The 14508-nt window shown below is 43.3% G+C and overlaps 1 protein-coding gene across 3 annotated transcripts in view; it reads left to right on the top strand.

The window, feature by feature from the left end:
* Positions 1-14508, top strand: part of LOC115088294 — a 98531-nt gene that overhangs the window by 57044 nt on the left and 26979 nt on the right. For 2 of the 3 annotated variants that reach the window (XM_029596431.1, XM_029596433.1), the window contains one exon: positions 9334-9425. In XM_029596431.1, coding sequence (XP_029452291.1) covers positions 9334-9425 — 92 coding nt within the window. The remainder of the gene's footprint in view (positions 1-9333; positions 9426-14508) is intronic. The other variant, XM_029596432.1, reaches the window with a different exon arrangement.

Below are 14508 nucleotides of genomic sequence, written 5' to 3'. Positions count from 1 at the left end.
TGTGACTGCAGTGAGGGAGCAGAGCATGGAAAGGGATAGTCCACCAGGTGCAGAGGGTAGGATCAGGATAGGGAGGGGTTGGAGGGAGGAGAGAGGGATCGGGCTGCTCGCAATGGCCAAGGCGGGGAATTCAAAAGGGTGCCTCCTTACCAGGGGCAGCCCCTTTTGCCCCAGCTCGCTGCCCGGCCAGCATCTCTGCCCTGACTCAGGCCAATATCATACCTTTCAATTGCGGCATCCGGTAGGTCTTGGAGGCATCCTGAGGTTCCTCAGGCAGGGAAGGGTTCTTCTCCCTTCATTCCTCAGGTTCCAACAAGGAATGCTGCATGCAACAGCTCCTTCCTCTACAGCGTTTATTTAAAAAAAATGTAATAAAAGCCAAAGCCGGCGTGCGGCATTGCACAGCACATCTTGGGCTTATGAGCCCCGGATATGCTCGTAGGAACTGGGGTCCGAGCAGGCTACTCCCTGAGATGTGATCTGTTTTGGCTCAGTTGGTGCGATTGGTGCCGGGGGTGGGCTGCCATGTGGGTCGGGACTGCTGCCCCAATCGGCTGCTGGGAGGGCAGTAGTGGATTGGGGCTGCTGCCCCAATCGATGGCTGGGGGGGGGGGGCAGGTGTCAGCAGGAGGGTTGGGGCTGCCACCCCAATCAGCAGTCAGGGGACCAAGTTGGTCTCACATGGGCAAGTCAGCCAGGTGACTGGGGTTCGTGAGGGTAACTGCAAGTGCCATGCAGTAGCAAGTCATATGCGACCCAGGCATCGCAAAGGAAGCCCGATGGGTACTTCAGGCAGCCATCTTTGATGTGGTGGCCATCTTTGAAGGCAAAAAGAGCCCTTGGTGGCCATATTGATTGAGAGAAGTAGGCTTCCCTAGGTGGCCATCTTTAGTCAAGGCATGGTAGGCAATACAAAAAAAAAATATATATATATATATATATATATAAAGAATGAAATAGAGGCTAACAAATGAGCAGGCTGGTGATGCAACATCTTCATCTCATGGCGACGCACTGTTGGGGTTCAGTGATTGCACCAGGTGGATGGTAATATAAAAAAAAAAAAATTATTTATAAAATGTGTACATGTAGTCGTGCTTCGTTTTACTTGTCTCTTACTTCCAGCGTTGAAGTTCTAGACATCCACAGCAGCGAGTTTATCGGATGGCTCCGAAGAGAAAGGAGATGTCTGCAGTACAACCCTGTGCACGTGCTGGCAAAGCAAGGACAGCAGCTTCAAAGAATGAGAAGCCAGGAGAAAGAAAGAACATGGAAGACCAACAGGACCTCCAACGTAGGGCCATGAGGAAGACTATCATCTAACTGGGACCACCCCTGCAGCATTAAAGGGGATTCCTCTGACAAGCTAATCAGACACTGAAGAGCTCATGTTGGAGTTTCGTCAGCAGGCGAAGATGCATGGGACAAGACTGGCTGCGGCAACGCATGGCGAGACCTGCAGTCCCAGCAGATGATGATAATCCTCCCTTGCAAAAAGTCCATAAAAGTTCTCGATTGGAGGACAAAGGTAAGGCGGCAGTCACACAACGATTCTGACTGACTTGCCCCTTGACAGTAGCAATGAAGAGCTAGCTCTGGCGACAGTTATGCAGAACACTTTAAGGTCTTTTAAGAAGAAATGGTCAACCAAGAGAGCTGGCTCAGCCACAAGAGTTTGGGGCACAAATGCCAGGTCTTCGGTGGCACAGGGTTCTGCAAACCTTCCTGGCAGCCCCAGTGGGCAGTCAGTTTCTACACTTATGTCCAAGGAGGAAGTTTGTGTGAGGTTAGCGCTCTAGCTTACAGCGTTCCCAAAAAAATTAAGAAAATAAATATGGAAACAGGAGTTCATAGACATATTCTCCCTGTTAAGGGATCTGGACAGGGGAGGGGGTGAGATAAAAGAAGCAACCCAAACTTTTAAAGAACATACACAATTGGATTAATGCGTTTCACATATGAGTGTAGTAGTGGAGCGTGAGCCAGAACAGGCCCCATATTTGATTAGATACCTAGACACAATCATGATGGCACATAAGCGGGGTGGATGGGCCTGGTTGAGCTACGACATTAAGTTCTTGAAAAGCATGGCCCAAGATAGCTGTATCTCCTGGAAGCACAGGGTGTTGGACCTTTGGCTAGACTAGATGTCAACCCACAGGGCGGCCGTCAAGAGATCAGCTTTCAACACTGGTGCCACCCAGGATAGGATGTTGCAGCCCCCTCGAGGGAGGTGGAATTTATACAGGTAATTCAATTATAGTCATTACACATGGGCCAACTGCAAATTCAAAAACGTTTGCTCCTCCTGCAGCCTTAGTCCAACCTGGCAAATCAATGCTGAGGTGCCAGAGATTGTAGGCAGCAATCTCCTACCACTGTGTGTGGTGCTGTGAAGGCATTAGCACCACCACTAGTCAGAATTGATGCCATGAAGCCTTGGCTGCAGCTCTACCCTCTATTGGAGTAAGGCTTTGGAGCTCACAGCGGGTTTCACCGCTGGTTCCCCATTCCATGCTATTCTGACCCACCAGTCCAGGCTCTTAACATTCACAATGTGCTAGCGCTATCGACGCATGCGCTATCGACACATACAAAAGATCTCTTATGAAGTTGCAATGGACAGATTCGTGGTCCCCTTCACATTCCCACCTTTCCCAAATATAGTGATATCCCCTTTAAGAATGATCCCAAAGAAGGAGCCCGGGAAGTTCAGGCTCAATCACAATTTATTCTATCCGCCAGGAAATTCTGTGAATGATCTGATTGACCCTTTATTGTGTTCTGTATCCTATGTATCGTTCGATTTGGTAATAGCAATTATCAGGAAAGAAGGCGATCAGGTGGACATGGTAAAGGCAGACACAGTCTGCTTTTCAGCTTTTGCTGGTTCACCCTGAATCCTTTCATCTCCTGGGTTTTCAGTTTAAAGGCCAGTTCTATTATGATGGGTGCATCCAGATGGGCAGCTTGATATCATACGCCTACTTTGAGCTGTTTAGCTCCTTTTTACAGTGGGTATTTGAGCAGCGGTTAGGGTCCACACAATGGTACACTATCTCACCAATTTCCTATTCATAGGTACACGTGCGCTAGACTGCGAACACCTATTGGCCACATTCCAGGCCATCTCGGAGTTCGTCATCTTGCTAACTAAGGAGAAAACGAAGAGCCTTCCAGATAAATAACCTTCTTGGGAATAGAGTTAGATGTGGAAACGCAGATCTCACGATTTCCTAGTGACAAGGAAACTACACGTAGTGTTGAAACTACACGAGGTTATTAAAGATTTAGAAGCGCCAAAAAAGCTTCCTTGCACCAATTTCAGTCCCTTATAGGGCTTTTTAGCTTTGCATCCAGGTTTATCCCAATGGGAAGGGCTTTCCTGCACAGGTTAGCACTGGCTACAGCAGGTGTTGTCAAGAAACATCATCGCATTAGGGTTACTAAACCGATCAGGCAAGGCTTGCAAATATGGGACCTTTTGGCAGGAACCCCCCTACCCCCCCCCCAAGTGGATTAAGGAATTGGAGCTGTTTACAGATGCATCGGGTGGCATAGGCTTCAGCATAAACATCAGGGGAACCTGATGTGCCAAACTTTGGGCCCCCAAGTTGGCATGAGTGCAGAATTACCATGGACGTAAATTTTCTGGAGCGGTTTCCTATTGTTGCCTTTAAGCTGTGTGTGTGTGTGTGGGGGGGTATTATCCAAGTCTAGCATCATTTTTCAGTCTATCATGTCAGTGGTCCAGGTAATCAACAGCTTATCAGCGAGGTCCTTTGAAGTTAATCACTCATTAGACAGCGCTTATGTGCTTGCGTTATAATACATGCAGTGCAGCGCGCATCCCTGGGGTGGAGAATAATATTGCAGATTTTCTTTCCCGCTTCCAGAGCACGTCTTTCAGATGCTACGCTCCAGAGGCAGATCGTCTTCCAACCCCTATACTGGAAGACACTTGGCAGCTTGGCCCTCCCGACTTTTGGGAGTTAATCTTAGGCGCTCTGGCTGAAAATACGAGGAAGAGCTATTGACAAGCATTGGTAGACTTCCAGACCTTCCTGGGAGATGAAGCTGAGTCATGGATATGGCCCATACCAACTGCCTTGTTGATCAGATATAGTCTACACTGTAAGGAGCAGGGCACAGCCAGATCTTCAGTAACCACCTGTCTGGCAGGCCTATCATTCTTTTCCAGAGTGCTGGGATTCCTCAGCTGCTCTGACCTATTTCCAGTGAAAAAACTCAGGATGGACAAAAGAAAATGACAGACTTTGGGACTTAAGGCAACCATCACACACAACCTATTGACTCGCCTTCTGTTCGCTATGGAAGCAGTCTGCTTTGATGTCTTCGAGGACTGCCTTTTTTTGCTGCACTTTCTCATTGGCATTTTGTGGCACTACGCATAAGTGGATTAGCAGCCTAGTCAGCTGCGAAGTCAGATATTGCTAGTTTACAAATAGCCGATGTAGATCTAGAGCAAAGAAAACTTGTGCTTTGGATTCGTAGGTCAAAAACTGTCAAAAGCACAAAAGGTACCAAGATGGTCTTACAGGAGTGGGCTGGTGAGGACTCCTGCCTGATCCGTTGCACAAAACTCTATCTAGGGCAGGGCCCCCCCATCAGTGGGCAGCTATGGATACATACCTGATTAAGCTATCAATTATGGAAGGCTAGTGGCGTATCTGTGGAAGGTTATGGGACTCATTCCTTCCATATTGGGGCAGCTACCAAGACAGGCGACCTAAGGAGATAATGTCCATTGGCAGATGACAATCAGGGAGGTTAAATTTATGTGTTAGGCTGGAAGAATATTTTGGGCATTAGTCCTTTCACTTGTGTTGTCTATTGTAGGTCCGACATCACATATATGCTTCCTCTGGGTAATAGGACACTCTTACGTGCAGTGGACGCACGAAAGCTATTGATTGACATGGGGGCGAGCAGCTGGGCATGGTCTCGGATTGCCTGTCGCTGATCTGGAAAGGAATTCCGGGAATGAGGTGGGACTAGTCGATTTTTACCATTCTACACATGGTAAAATGTTCTTCTCCCCGCCGCCCTCCCCCTTTGCACTGATTATCCATCTAGTGGGTAACTATTTAAGCTACACGCAGTGTGCAGCTGACTCAAAAAAATTGCAAACCAATCTAATCAGCATGTCAGGAATTTTACCTCAGTCAGTCATCATTTGGTCATGTATCAACCCCAGGCGGGTGTGGAGGTGGGAGCAGTTGCATCAGGTGTTCGATAGAGCTAGAAGAAAAATTAACAGGTGGATCTTTAGATTATGCCCACTATTCAAGGTCTCTACACCAGACATGAATTGCTGGACGAGAGCTTGGTTTTGTTTAGGCCAAACGGAGAGCATTTGTCGACATAGGCTGGGCTATCTTTAATAGTGACCTACAGGATGTGTTAGACACTGCTAGATTGGGCACAGCTAGTAAAGTGGGGGTCCCCTGGCAAACGGGATCTATTACCAGAGTACATTGGTGTGGTGACCAGTGGGTTAATAGGGCCCCCTCCTAAATTAAACCACCCATTCACGCCATATTGACTTGAGGGCAAGGTCGGGAGGAGGGCCAGATGCGTGACAGGGCCAGTGGCCCGATAGATTGAGATCCAGGCCCCTGGCGCTTTGGCGGCCAGGGGAGGAGAAAGGGGCATGGCAGGAGCAGCGCTCAACCAAGGCCAACTGACTTCTACAGTCGGGGACTTGGTAAGTCAGTGACCCCGGCAACACTCTAGTTTCTACGGCCAGGTGTATCTTGGGTTGCCAGCAGTTTGACATATGGGGTTCAGGGGCATTGGTCACCAGGGTTATTTGTGATAGAATGTTACTGTTTAGTGTATAAGTATGTCTTTGATGCTGGATTGCTTTGCTTTGCTGTGAGGCTGCGGCCTAATCTGTCCAATAATAAAACTTTGTTCTGCTCTGTCCACATGTTGGTGATTAATTCAAGTTGCATGGGGTGGGGGCTGGGGGAGGGGAACAAAGGCTAAACTGCCCTTATGGAGACTTTAAAATCAAACAAATCAGAGTGAACAGGTGGTGAGTCAACAGGTTGTGTGTGATAGGTTGCCTTAAGCCCTTGAAGTCTGCCATTTTCTTTCGCCCATCCTATCCTGAGTCTTTTCACTGGAAATAGGTCGGAGCAGCTGGGGAATCCCAGCACTCTGGAAAAGGATAGGCTGCCAGACAGGTGGCTACTGAAGATCTTGCTGCGCCCTGTTCCTTAGTGTAGAATATATCTGATCAACAAGGCAGTTGGTGTGGGCCATATCCCTGACTTGGCTTCATCTCCCAGGAAGGTCTGGAAGTTGACCAATGCTTGGCAATAGCCCTTCCTCATATTTTCAGCCAGAAAGCCTAAGATTTGCCTGGTTATTCTAACATACAATAGTATTTGTCAAAGTAGTCTGTTTCTTTCAATGTCACTGCAGATCCTAGTCTAAAACAGATTTCTACATCTGAATTAAGCATTCTGGTTGATTCCAGACATCCACAACTCTCAGTAAAGTAGTGATTAATTTGTAATAGGACTTCTAAGTTCCATTAGTCTGTTATTAACAAAGGAGTGGTTGGAGAGGATATGTAAGGCAAAACTAATAGCAAGCAAATTTTACCACTGAGTTGACCAAAACTGACTGATAATTGGCCTTCCTAACTTGAATTTTCCTTCAACTGATTAGCATAGTAATTTATTGCCAGGCTTTGTGGCACAGCAAACTCGCTATTTGCCTCAAAACCTTCAACAAATTCATGACGGTGGCCTCGATTTATGAAAGCTGTTCCATAGAATGGAAAAAACTGTATGATCTATTAATCTTCCTAAATTTTAAAGAGCAAGTCTACATAAATACCAAAAGTAAAAAAAAAACAAAAACTGCCAGCAGCAAAAGGTGGGGGGAAGGCAAAGAGACCAACCCCCAAAATGTTTTGTTCTGCAAAGCAGTTCTTTTTAGACTGGTATAACATATGTCTAGACTCATACATTTGACCTGAAAACTGGTGTCCCTTAAAAAAAAAAAAAAAAAAAATGAAATGCAGGAACATACTCATCTACAATCATATATTTGTAATCACAATCATGAGGGCCTATGTGGTAACGCACATCCTGCTGATTTTTAACTGCCAATTTTATTTTTGCATGCATGCTATTGAGTGAAGATAATTATAGGCAAAGCATAAGCATGTTGAAAGGGCCATGTTAAAGTGAACGCAGCCCTCTTAACACATGCTGTGCATATATTGTATGTAATTTGAAAACATTCCTATTTACCCATGCTATCTGCACCAAAGAGATAGCATAGATAGCATGGGGAAAGGAAATAGCCCCTGAGGACACATTCCTCCCACTTCAAGGCTGAGCTGGCAGAAGTAGAGGCACTTGCTGCCTCATTAAGGGGGATAGAGGTGACTGCTGGCTGCCACCTCCTTGACTTAACTGCATCTCCTGAGGTGTAATTAACTTTACCTCAGCTGCCTTGTAGCAGTAAGCTTAATGCACCTTCTTAAAACACCAGGGTAATAACTAATTAGGTCCTTACCATGGTATTTGCATAGTTTTGAATTTGCTGTGGATGATTAATGCTCTGGTATTTTTTATTGCAGCCACTTGCGGGATAACAAAGCACTACATTAGCAGAGTTGGTACATCCGCATTATATAATGTATGTTTAACACATGCATTTACTATAATGTAGGTTGGTACATAAGTCCCTAAATTTGTGTAAACAGTACTCATGTCAAACCTTCCTTTATAAAGAGAATGGAAATCATGGAGGCTTCTGAAGAGATCTTTCCTGCATCCAGGAGATAGTGGTACAGGACTTACTTTTTGCCGATTTAAGTGAATTGTTCTTCTAGCTTTCTGCCACTGTTTACTGTGGCTTTGGCCAAATACGTTTTTGGGGGTCGTCTGTTTTTTGGTTTTTCTTTTAATCTTGCATGTGTTGAAATCATGAATCCATTGCAAAGTCCTCCCTCCATTCTGACAACACTGGCCTGGTAGGGATGGCACTACAACCATATAAGCCACAGAGATCACTAAGATCTCATAATAAAGGATTGCTAGCTGTGCTATCATTACACACACACACCTGACAAAAATAAGAGACCATAGCTGGCCCTACACTTTGGAACTCCCTATCTGAGACTGTCTGTCGACTGAAACAAATTCAGAGGTGACCTCAAAACGTGGTTATTTCAAAATGCCTATAATCTAAATTAACCTTCTGAAATCATTACTTGCTCCTACATGGACAAACTCAATTTGAACCTAACTAAAGAACTCATCACCTCTTTCTTTCCAACCCACCCCAAATAAATGTAACAAAACATCTTCTTTAAACCCCCTTTACATCCCTCCAGCACCTCTTGTTATAATTGCTCCCTTACCCCTGCTACTCCATCCCTTTAAATCTTTCCTTCACCTGGCCGCCTCAGTCAATGTATGTGTCTTATGCCTAAAATGTATGAAATATGAACACATCAAGTGAATGTAATTGGTACCTATAATATTTGTCGTGATGTAAACCATTGTGATCTTCACTTGGAACGATGGTATATAAAATTATTTTGACAGGCATAGTTACATTACGTCCAGACCAGCTGAGCCTGCTAACTATTTTTTCTTTTAATGTTCTTGGTACAGCAGACTCTGCATTTCAATAAGTATACAGTGTTAATTTGAAACAGAATCCTAGTATTTATAAAATAATAACACACAGATCTCTTTTTCTGCACCTGTGGCTTGTTTTATGTAGTACCAGAAAATATCCAGACTGGCCACTTCACCCAAATAATTAAACCTTTGGGCGACGTGAATGTTAAAATAGCTATGTGACATGATTGGTGCACTTTGTCAGCAAATTATATTGGATTTTTTTAAAATCACATCTGTATTTTACCAAAGTGGTATGTCTCTTTAAAAAAAATAAAAATAAAAATCTGATTACTAGCAATCTGTAATAGCAGATTGGTAGAAGCCCCAAGTTATTTTAAATTCTTTCCCCTCCTCGCCGCCCACTTATCCCCTTTCTCCTATTAATCAAGTTTCTGTTGTCTTCAGATCTTATACTACAAGTACTGCTGATTAGATTCCTATTCATAGACTTCTTTCTTGCTTCAGTACTGTAGAAGTGACATCACTTTGTACAGAAGCTAGTCTATTCTCACTTCAGTTGAATTTGTTTTTTGTCTGTGCATATCTTGCATATCTTCAGTTTTGTGCATCTCTTGTTATCCTCCTCTCACATACAGAGCTTTTTGTACTGGTGGTCTTTAAATTTTCGTTTTGGCTTCCCAATTTTTGCCTTTAGGTATCCAGACTTTGGAAAACTACTTCTCTATGTGTCGATCTCTTTCAGCATGGATTCTTGGGCGTGACTGGGGAAGACTAAAACAGAGAAAGGTAAAGAAACAGTTCATTTTGATTAAGTTGCTCATAAAGCCTCCCTGTGATTAAAGATCAATATTGTATAATTGACAAATGAATACTATTTAAGTAATAGGGAGGGCAAAGAAGGTCTTTCTTACTTTTATTTTGAATTTTTTTTAAATTTATTTTTCTACTAACCTATGATTTTTTCAGGTCCTTTAAGCAGTCATTGTACTATCCCTGCACGTGTCCTAGACTGTAGATTGCCAGCATGTACAAGTATTGTACACAATCGGTTTATAATTCACTTACATTCGCAGTACTTCAAACTATTTGCCATGAGGTCATTCCACTAATACCTCACAAACGTTTCCCAATAGAGGAAAATTGGATTCGGCAATTAAATTTTAGAATTTCCTACGAGGAAATGTTAGCTTGATACAGCCATGTTATAAAGGCTTGCAGATATCCCAGAAGTAGGTATGGCGTGACTGTACAAAGAGCAAGAAGTAGGAGTGCACAATGACCACCTGTAAATAAACAGCTTAAACTCTAACTGGAGGACCAGGACCCTACCCCCATTGTAGCCCAGACAGCTTCTTGCCATTCAACACATCCTTAACCCAGTCAGCATTATCATGGGCAAAGGATGGTACTCGAAACCCACACCTACACCCTACAGCCCAGGCAATTCATCACCATCCAGCCCACACACAACCTAATCAACATAATCATGGGTAAAAGGAAAATATTCTGGCAGCACCCCACCCCTATTAAAATTAGCTAATCCCAATCAAAACAGAACAGATTTTAGAAAGACTAGCACCTGTCATCCTGTATGCACTTCAACACCAGATCAATAGTGATCAGCACCCTACTTATTTACCATCTCCTAATTGAAAAATCCCCAGATCTGGTCTTCATAGTAGAAACCTGGCTAACTGAGAATGAAGGACCTGTTCTAGCACATCTCATCCCACCAGGATATCACAGGAGGCAAAAGCGTTGGGGAGTAGTAATCTGTAAAGACACAGTACCAGTTTTAAAAATAGAAGCGCTACCCCCAAATTAGGTAGAACACTGTGAAACTGGGTCAAGGCTACACAGCAGGCCTCCTACTATAAACCACTCACAAACATAGACAAGGAAAAAATAAAAAAATGTAATGGCCTAGTGACTGAGCTAGCGCTTGCTCACACTTGGCATTTTAAAGATCCAAAACAGCTTCTAATTTTTTAACCATACACATACATTGGCCTACAATAAATGAACATCATACCTACCCACAATGCCACATATGTCATTGACTTGCTGTTCTCCAGCTCCAAGAAAGCAAGCAGTTTCATTCACAAACTCAAAACCAACCCAATAATCTGATCAGACCATTTAATTGTCACACTTAACCTCAATATATGGTCAGCAAACAAAAGGAAAAGTATCGCAAAAGCAAACCCTGAAAGCTATATGAACAATCTGTGATATCTAACCTAATGAAAATCTAAGCAGGGATATTCCATGTCAAATGAAACAATTAAAAAAATCATCCACGCTCGACCTCCTTCAAATTGAATAAAATTTTGTGTGGATATTCGCTAGGGCCTCAAACCAAACAATGCAAAATTTTTGGCTGGATCTCTATTGGTTCAAGAGCTAGAGGCAGCTGACGGTCACTCTGAGTACTGTGCTCCATGCAGTATAAAACAGCCACTTTGTCTGGGCACTGCAGCCAAACAGCCCCTGTTGGGGCCTGAAACTTAGTGGATTATTACAGCCTCTGATGCTAAGTTCCTATGCAAAGTTTGGAACCTAACATGAGTTTGCCACCCTTTTTATGGGCCAGCAAACTATGTGAAACATTTTATAAAATAAATTTAAGGCCTACTTTGACTCCTCATTGCTCCTGATGTATACTTCGATTCAGGCCATAACTGGATCAGTAGTCATGGCCCATGACGTACATCTAGGATTTTCTCTAGGAGACTTTGCAGCCAACTGGAAGCAAAGATACAGTTACATAGACATGTTATCTTTTTATGCAGATTTTCACCATTTTTGGGGTGCAGATATGTGTAGTTAATTGATTTTCTTTCTAATGTCATTTGAAAGAGCACCTTTTTTTGCTACTAAAGTCACCCTCTTATCTTCGACACAGCCTTGCTTTGGTCAGAATAACAGTCCCAAAGACAAGCATTTACATGCATGAATGCGCTATGTTAAAAAGAGCCATCTTTGGCACCCAACTGTGAAACATGCAAATGGGCTAGAGATGTGAGATTTTACAGTGCAGCTCAGTTTACTGTGCTTACCGCACTTTTAGGTTTTGACACATGTGTAGTCATATTTTCATAAATTTAGTCATCCAAGTCAGTGCAAAACTTTGTATGCTGATTAGTTACCTAACATTGGTCAGTGGTGGCTGAGCCACTGCCAATTCAGCAAAATTGACACTCCCATCACCTAGGGGCTACTCCAGACAGCCAGACAAGGTACTTACCTCAGGTTTCCAAACTTTTATTTAAGCACAAAACAAGAAAAGGCAAGACACTACATACGAGAATTGCTTAAACTGCAGATTTCACAAAAATTCACTTGGTGATTTTTCCTGCTTTGCACATACTTTTGAATGTCCCATCAATGCGTGACAAAGTGGCTTGTGAATAAATGTGCTGCCTGCCTGATGAAATTGAGTGCATCAAGGGTAGCAATAATGGGCTCTTCTGGAACCCAACAGGGTGGCCCAATCCACCAGGAATTATCATAGATGCAAACTAAATACTGACTAGGTTGGAAGCTGGATACTTGAAGGGCAGGAGAATATTCACATTTATATTCTAGAACACTTGCAATAAATGAGATCGAAATTTTGCTAATGCAAATTTTAATTGCATCAATGGGTTTGATTTGATGATTTTCCCTTGTGCCAGCAACTGTATGACCTTTGCCAAACCTTTCATCCTGAACAGGCCTGATTGCTTCAATGTCTTCCATTGACATAAAGAAAAATTTGATACCAGGGACCATAGCACAATGGTGTCACAGACCAGGGCATGTTCCCAAAATCTCTACCACAACACACTGCTAACATGACATTACCATAGTTCCTTGTGAAGGTGATACTTTTGCATGTTCCCAGTTTGCAAGCAGTAAATACAGCACAATAAAATGTCCATTTTGAGGGGGTCATTTATAAAAGTACTAGCCATTAAGCCCGTAACAAAGGGCTACATTAACATTTTTTTTTCAGTCCATTTCCTTATTCCTCATTCTCCCTCCCCCTCCCTCCCCTCTCCCCTCCTCAGTCACTCTCTCCTCCCTCCCCTCAGTCACTCTCTCCCCTCACTCTCCCCTCAGTCACTCTCCCCTCCCCTCCCCTCAGTCACTCTCTCCTCCCTCCTCCCCTCCCCTCAGTCATTTCCTCCTCCCTCCCTTCATTCACAACCCCTTCGGATGGCACAGATGGAAGATCTCTGGGGGAGGTCCCTCCCTCGCGCGTGCTGCCGCCCGCCGCCGCCGTTACTGCTCGTGCTCCTTGCCGCGCCATTTTGGTTACTGGCAAGCTCTGACAGACGTGCTGCCTGCGCATGCGCGGTAGAGTTGCTCTCTACTGCGCATTTGCGGCACATCGGTCAAGCTTCATTTATCTAGTAGATGTTAAAGCAAGATGTGTCATAAGCTACAAGAATGGTAAGCATAACCAGCTTCGCCAGACTGTAGAATTTCACATCTCTATCTCATTTGCGTGTTACGCAGTGGGGCACCAAAGAATCCTCTTAACATTATATGCCCACACATGCAAATGATGCATATCATTTGGGCCTTAATTCTGACCAAAGAGAGATCGAGTCTAAAATGAAACAGGGCGACTTTTGTAGAAAAAATTATGCTCTTTCAAATGACATAAAGAAAAGAAGAACTACACAGATATTTGCACCTGAAAACTGGTAAAAATTTGCATAAAAAAGTGACATCTTGTCTTTATGTAATTATATCTTTGCTTCCAGTTGCCTGTAAAGCCTCTTAGTGCAAATCTTATACGTATTTGCCATAGACCATGACTACTGGTCCAGTTAGGGCCTGAATCAAAGTATAGGTCAGAAGCAATGAGGAGCCAATGTAGGCCTTATATTTCTTTTGTAACATTTTTCACATACTTTGCTGGCCCATAAACAGAGAGACAAGTTCGTGTTATGTTCCAAACTTTGCACTGGGACTTACCACCAGGGTTTACACTAATCCACAAAATTTCAGGCCCCTGAGAGGTGTTGTAGGGCTGCATCACCTGCACAAAATGGCCATTTTAGGTTGCACGGAGATGGTACTCAGAGGTGACCTCCATTCAACTGCCTCTAGTTCTCCAACCAATAGAGATCCAGGTGAAGAATTTAGAAGAGCTTTGTTTGAGACCCTAGAGAACATCCGTGCAAAGTTTTATTCCATTGGGAGGAGATTGAGCCTGTAATATACCTAAGAACCTTCATTTTCAGTTTTTATTTTATTTTCCCTGGGAGTTTTTCAAGAACAAAAATATTTATCTGGAAAATTGAATCATTTTTTCCCACAGATTTTACCTATTTTTGTTCTTGTGATAAACACTGACATTCCCATAAAAAAAACTAAAATTGAAAATAAAGGTCCCTAAATATACATCACCTAGTTTACCTCATTGTAATGTAACCCCCTGCACATTGAGCTAACCTACCATACTGACTTGAAGCAACTGACCAGTCACAAGAAATGTGACTGGTCAGTTGCTTCATATATATTAAAGTTGCTTCATATATTAAATTTAAAATTAAAAGCATTTATTTCCATAAACTCATCACTCAATTTATAAGCAAAATACCAAGATCAGACTCTAGGCGATTTGGGGTATCAATTCCCTGGATATTTTCTGCTTTATAAACTTGATGTTTAATGTGGGGGTTTTAATTTCATAATTCAATTTTCTTCAAATGGGATTCATTGTCACTTAATGGCCTGACTGGGTTAAAGGCTTTGAACTTTTCCTGTCCTTTATTCTACTTCCTATAAATTAGTGCACTGTCAGGAAAAACTTTGATTTCAGAATGGGCACATAGGAGATGCTAATTTAATTCCCAGAGCTGGCTTGTATTCC

The sequence above is a fragment of the Rhinatrema bivittatum genome, chromosome 3 (genome assembly GCF_901001135.1).
Source record: "Rhinatrema bivittatum chromosome 3, aRhiBiv1.1, whole genome shotgun sequence".
Lineage (NCBI taxonomy): Eukaryota > Metazoa > Chordata > Amphibia > Gymnophiona > Rhinatrematidae > Rhinatrema > Rhinatrema bivittatum.
This window is presented reverse-complemented; position numbering and strand designations above follow the sequence as displayed.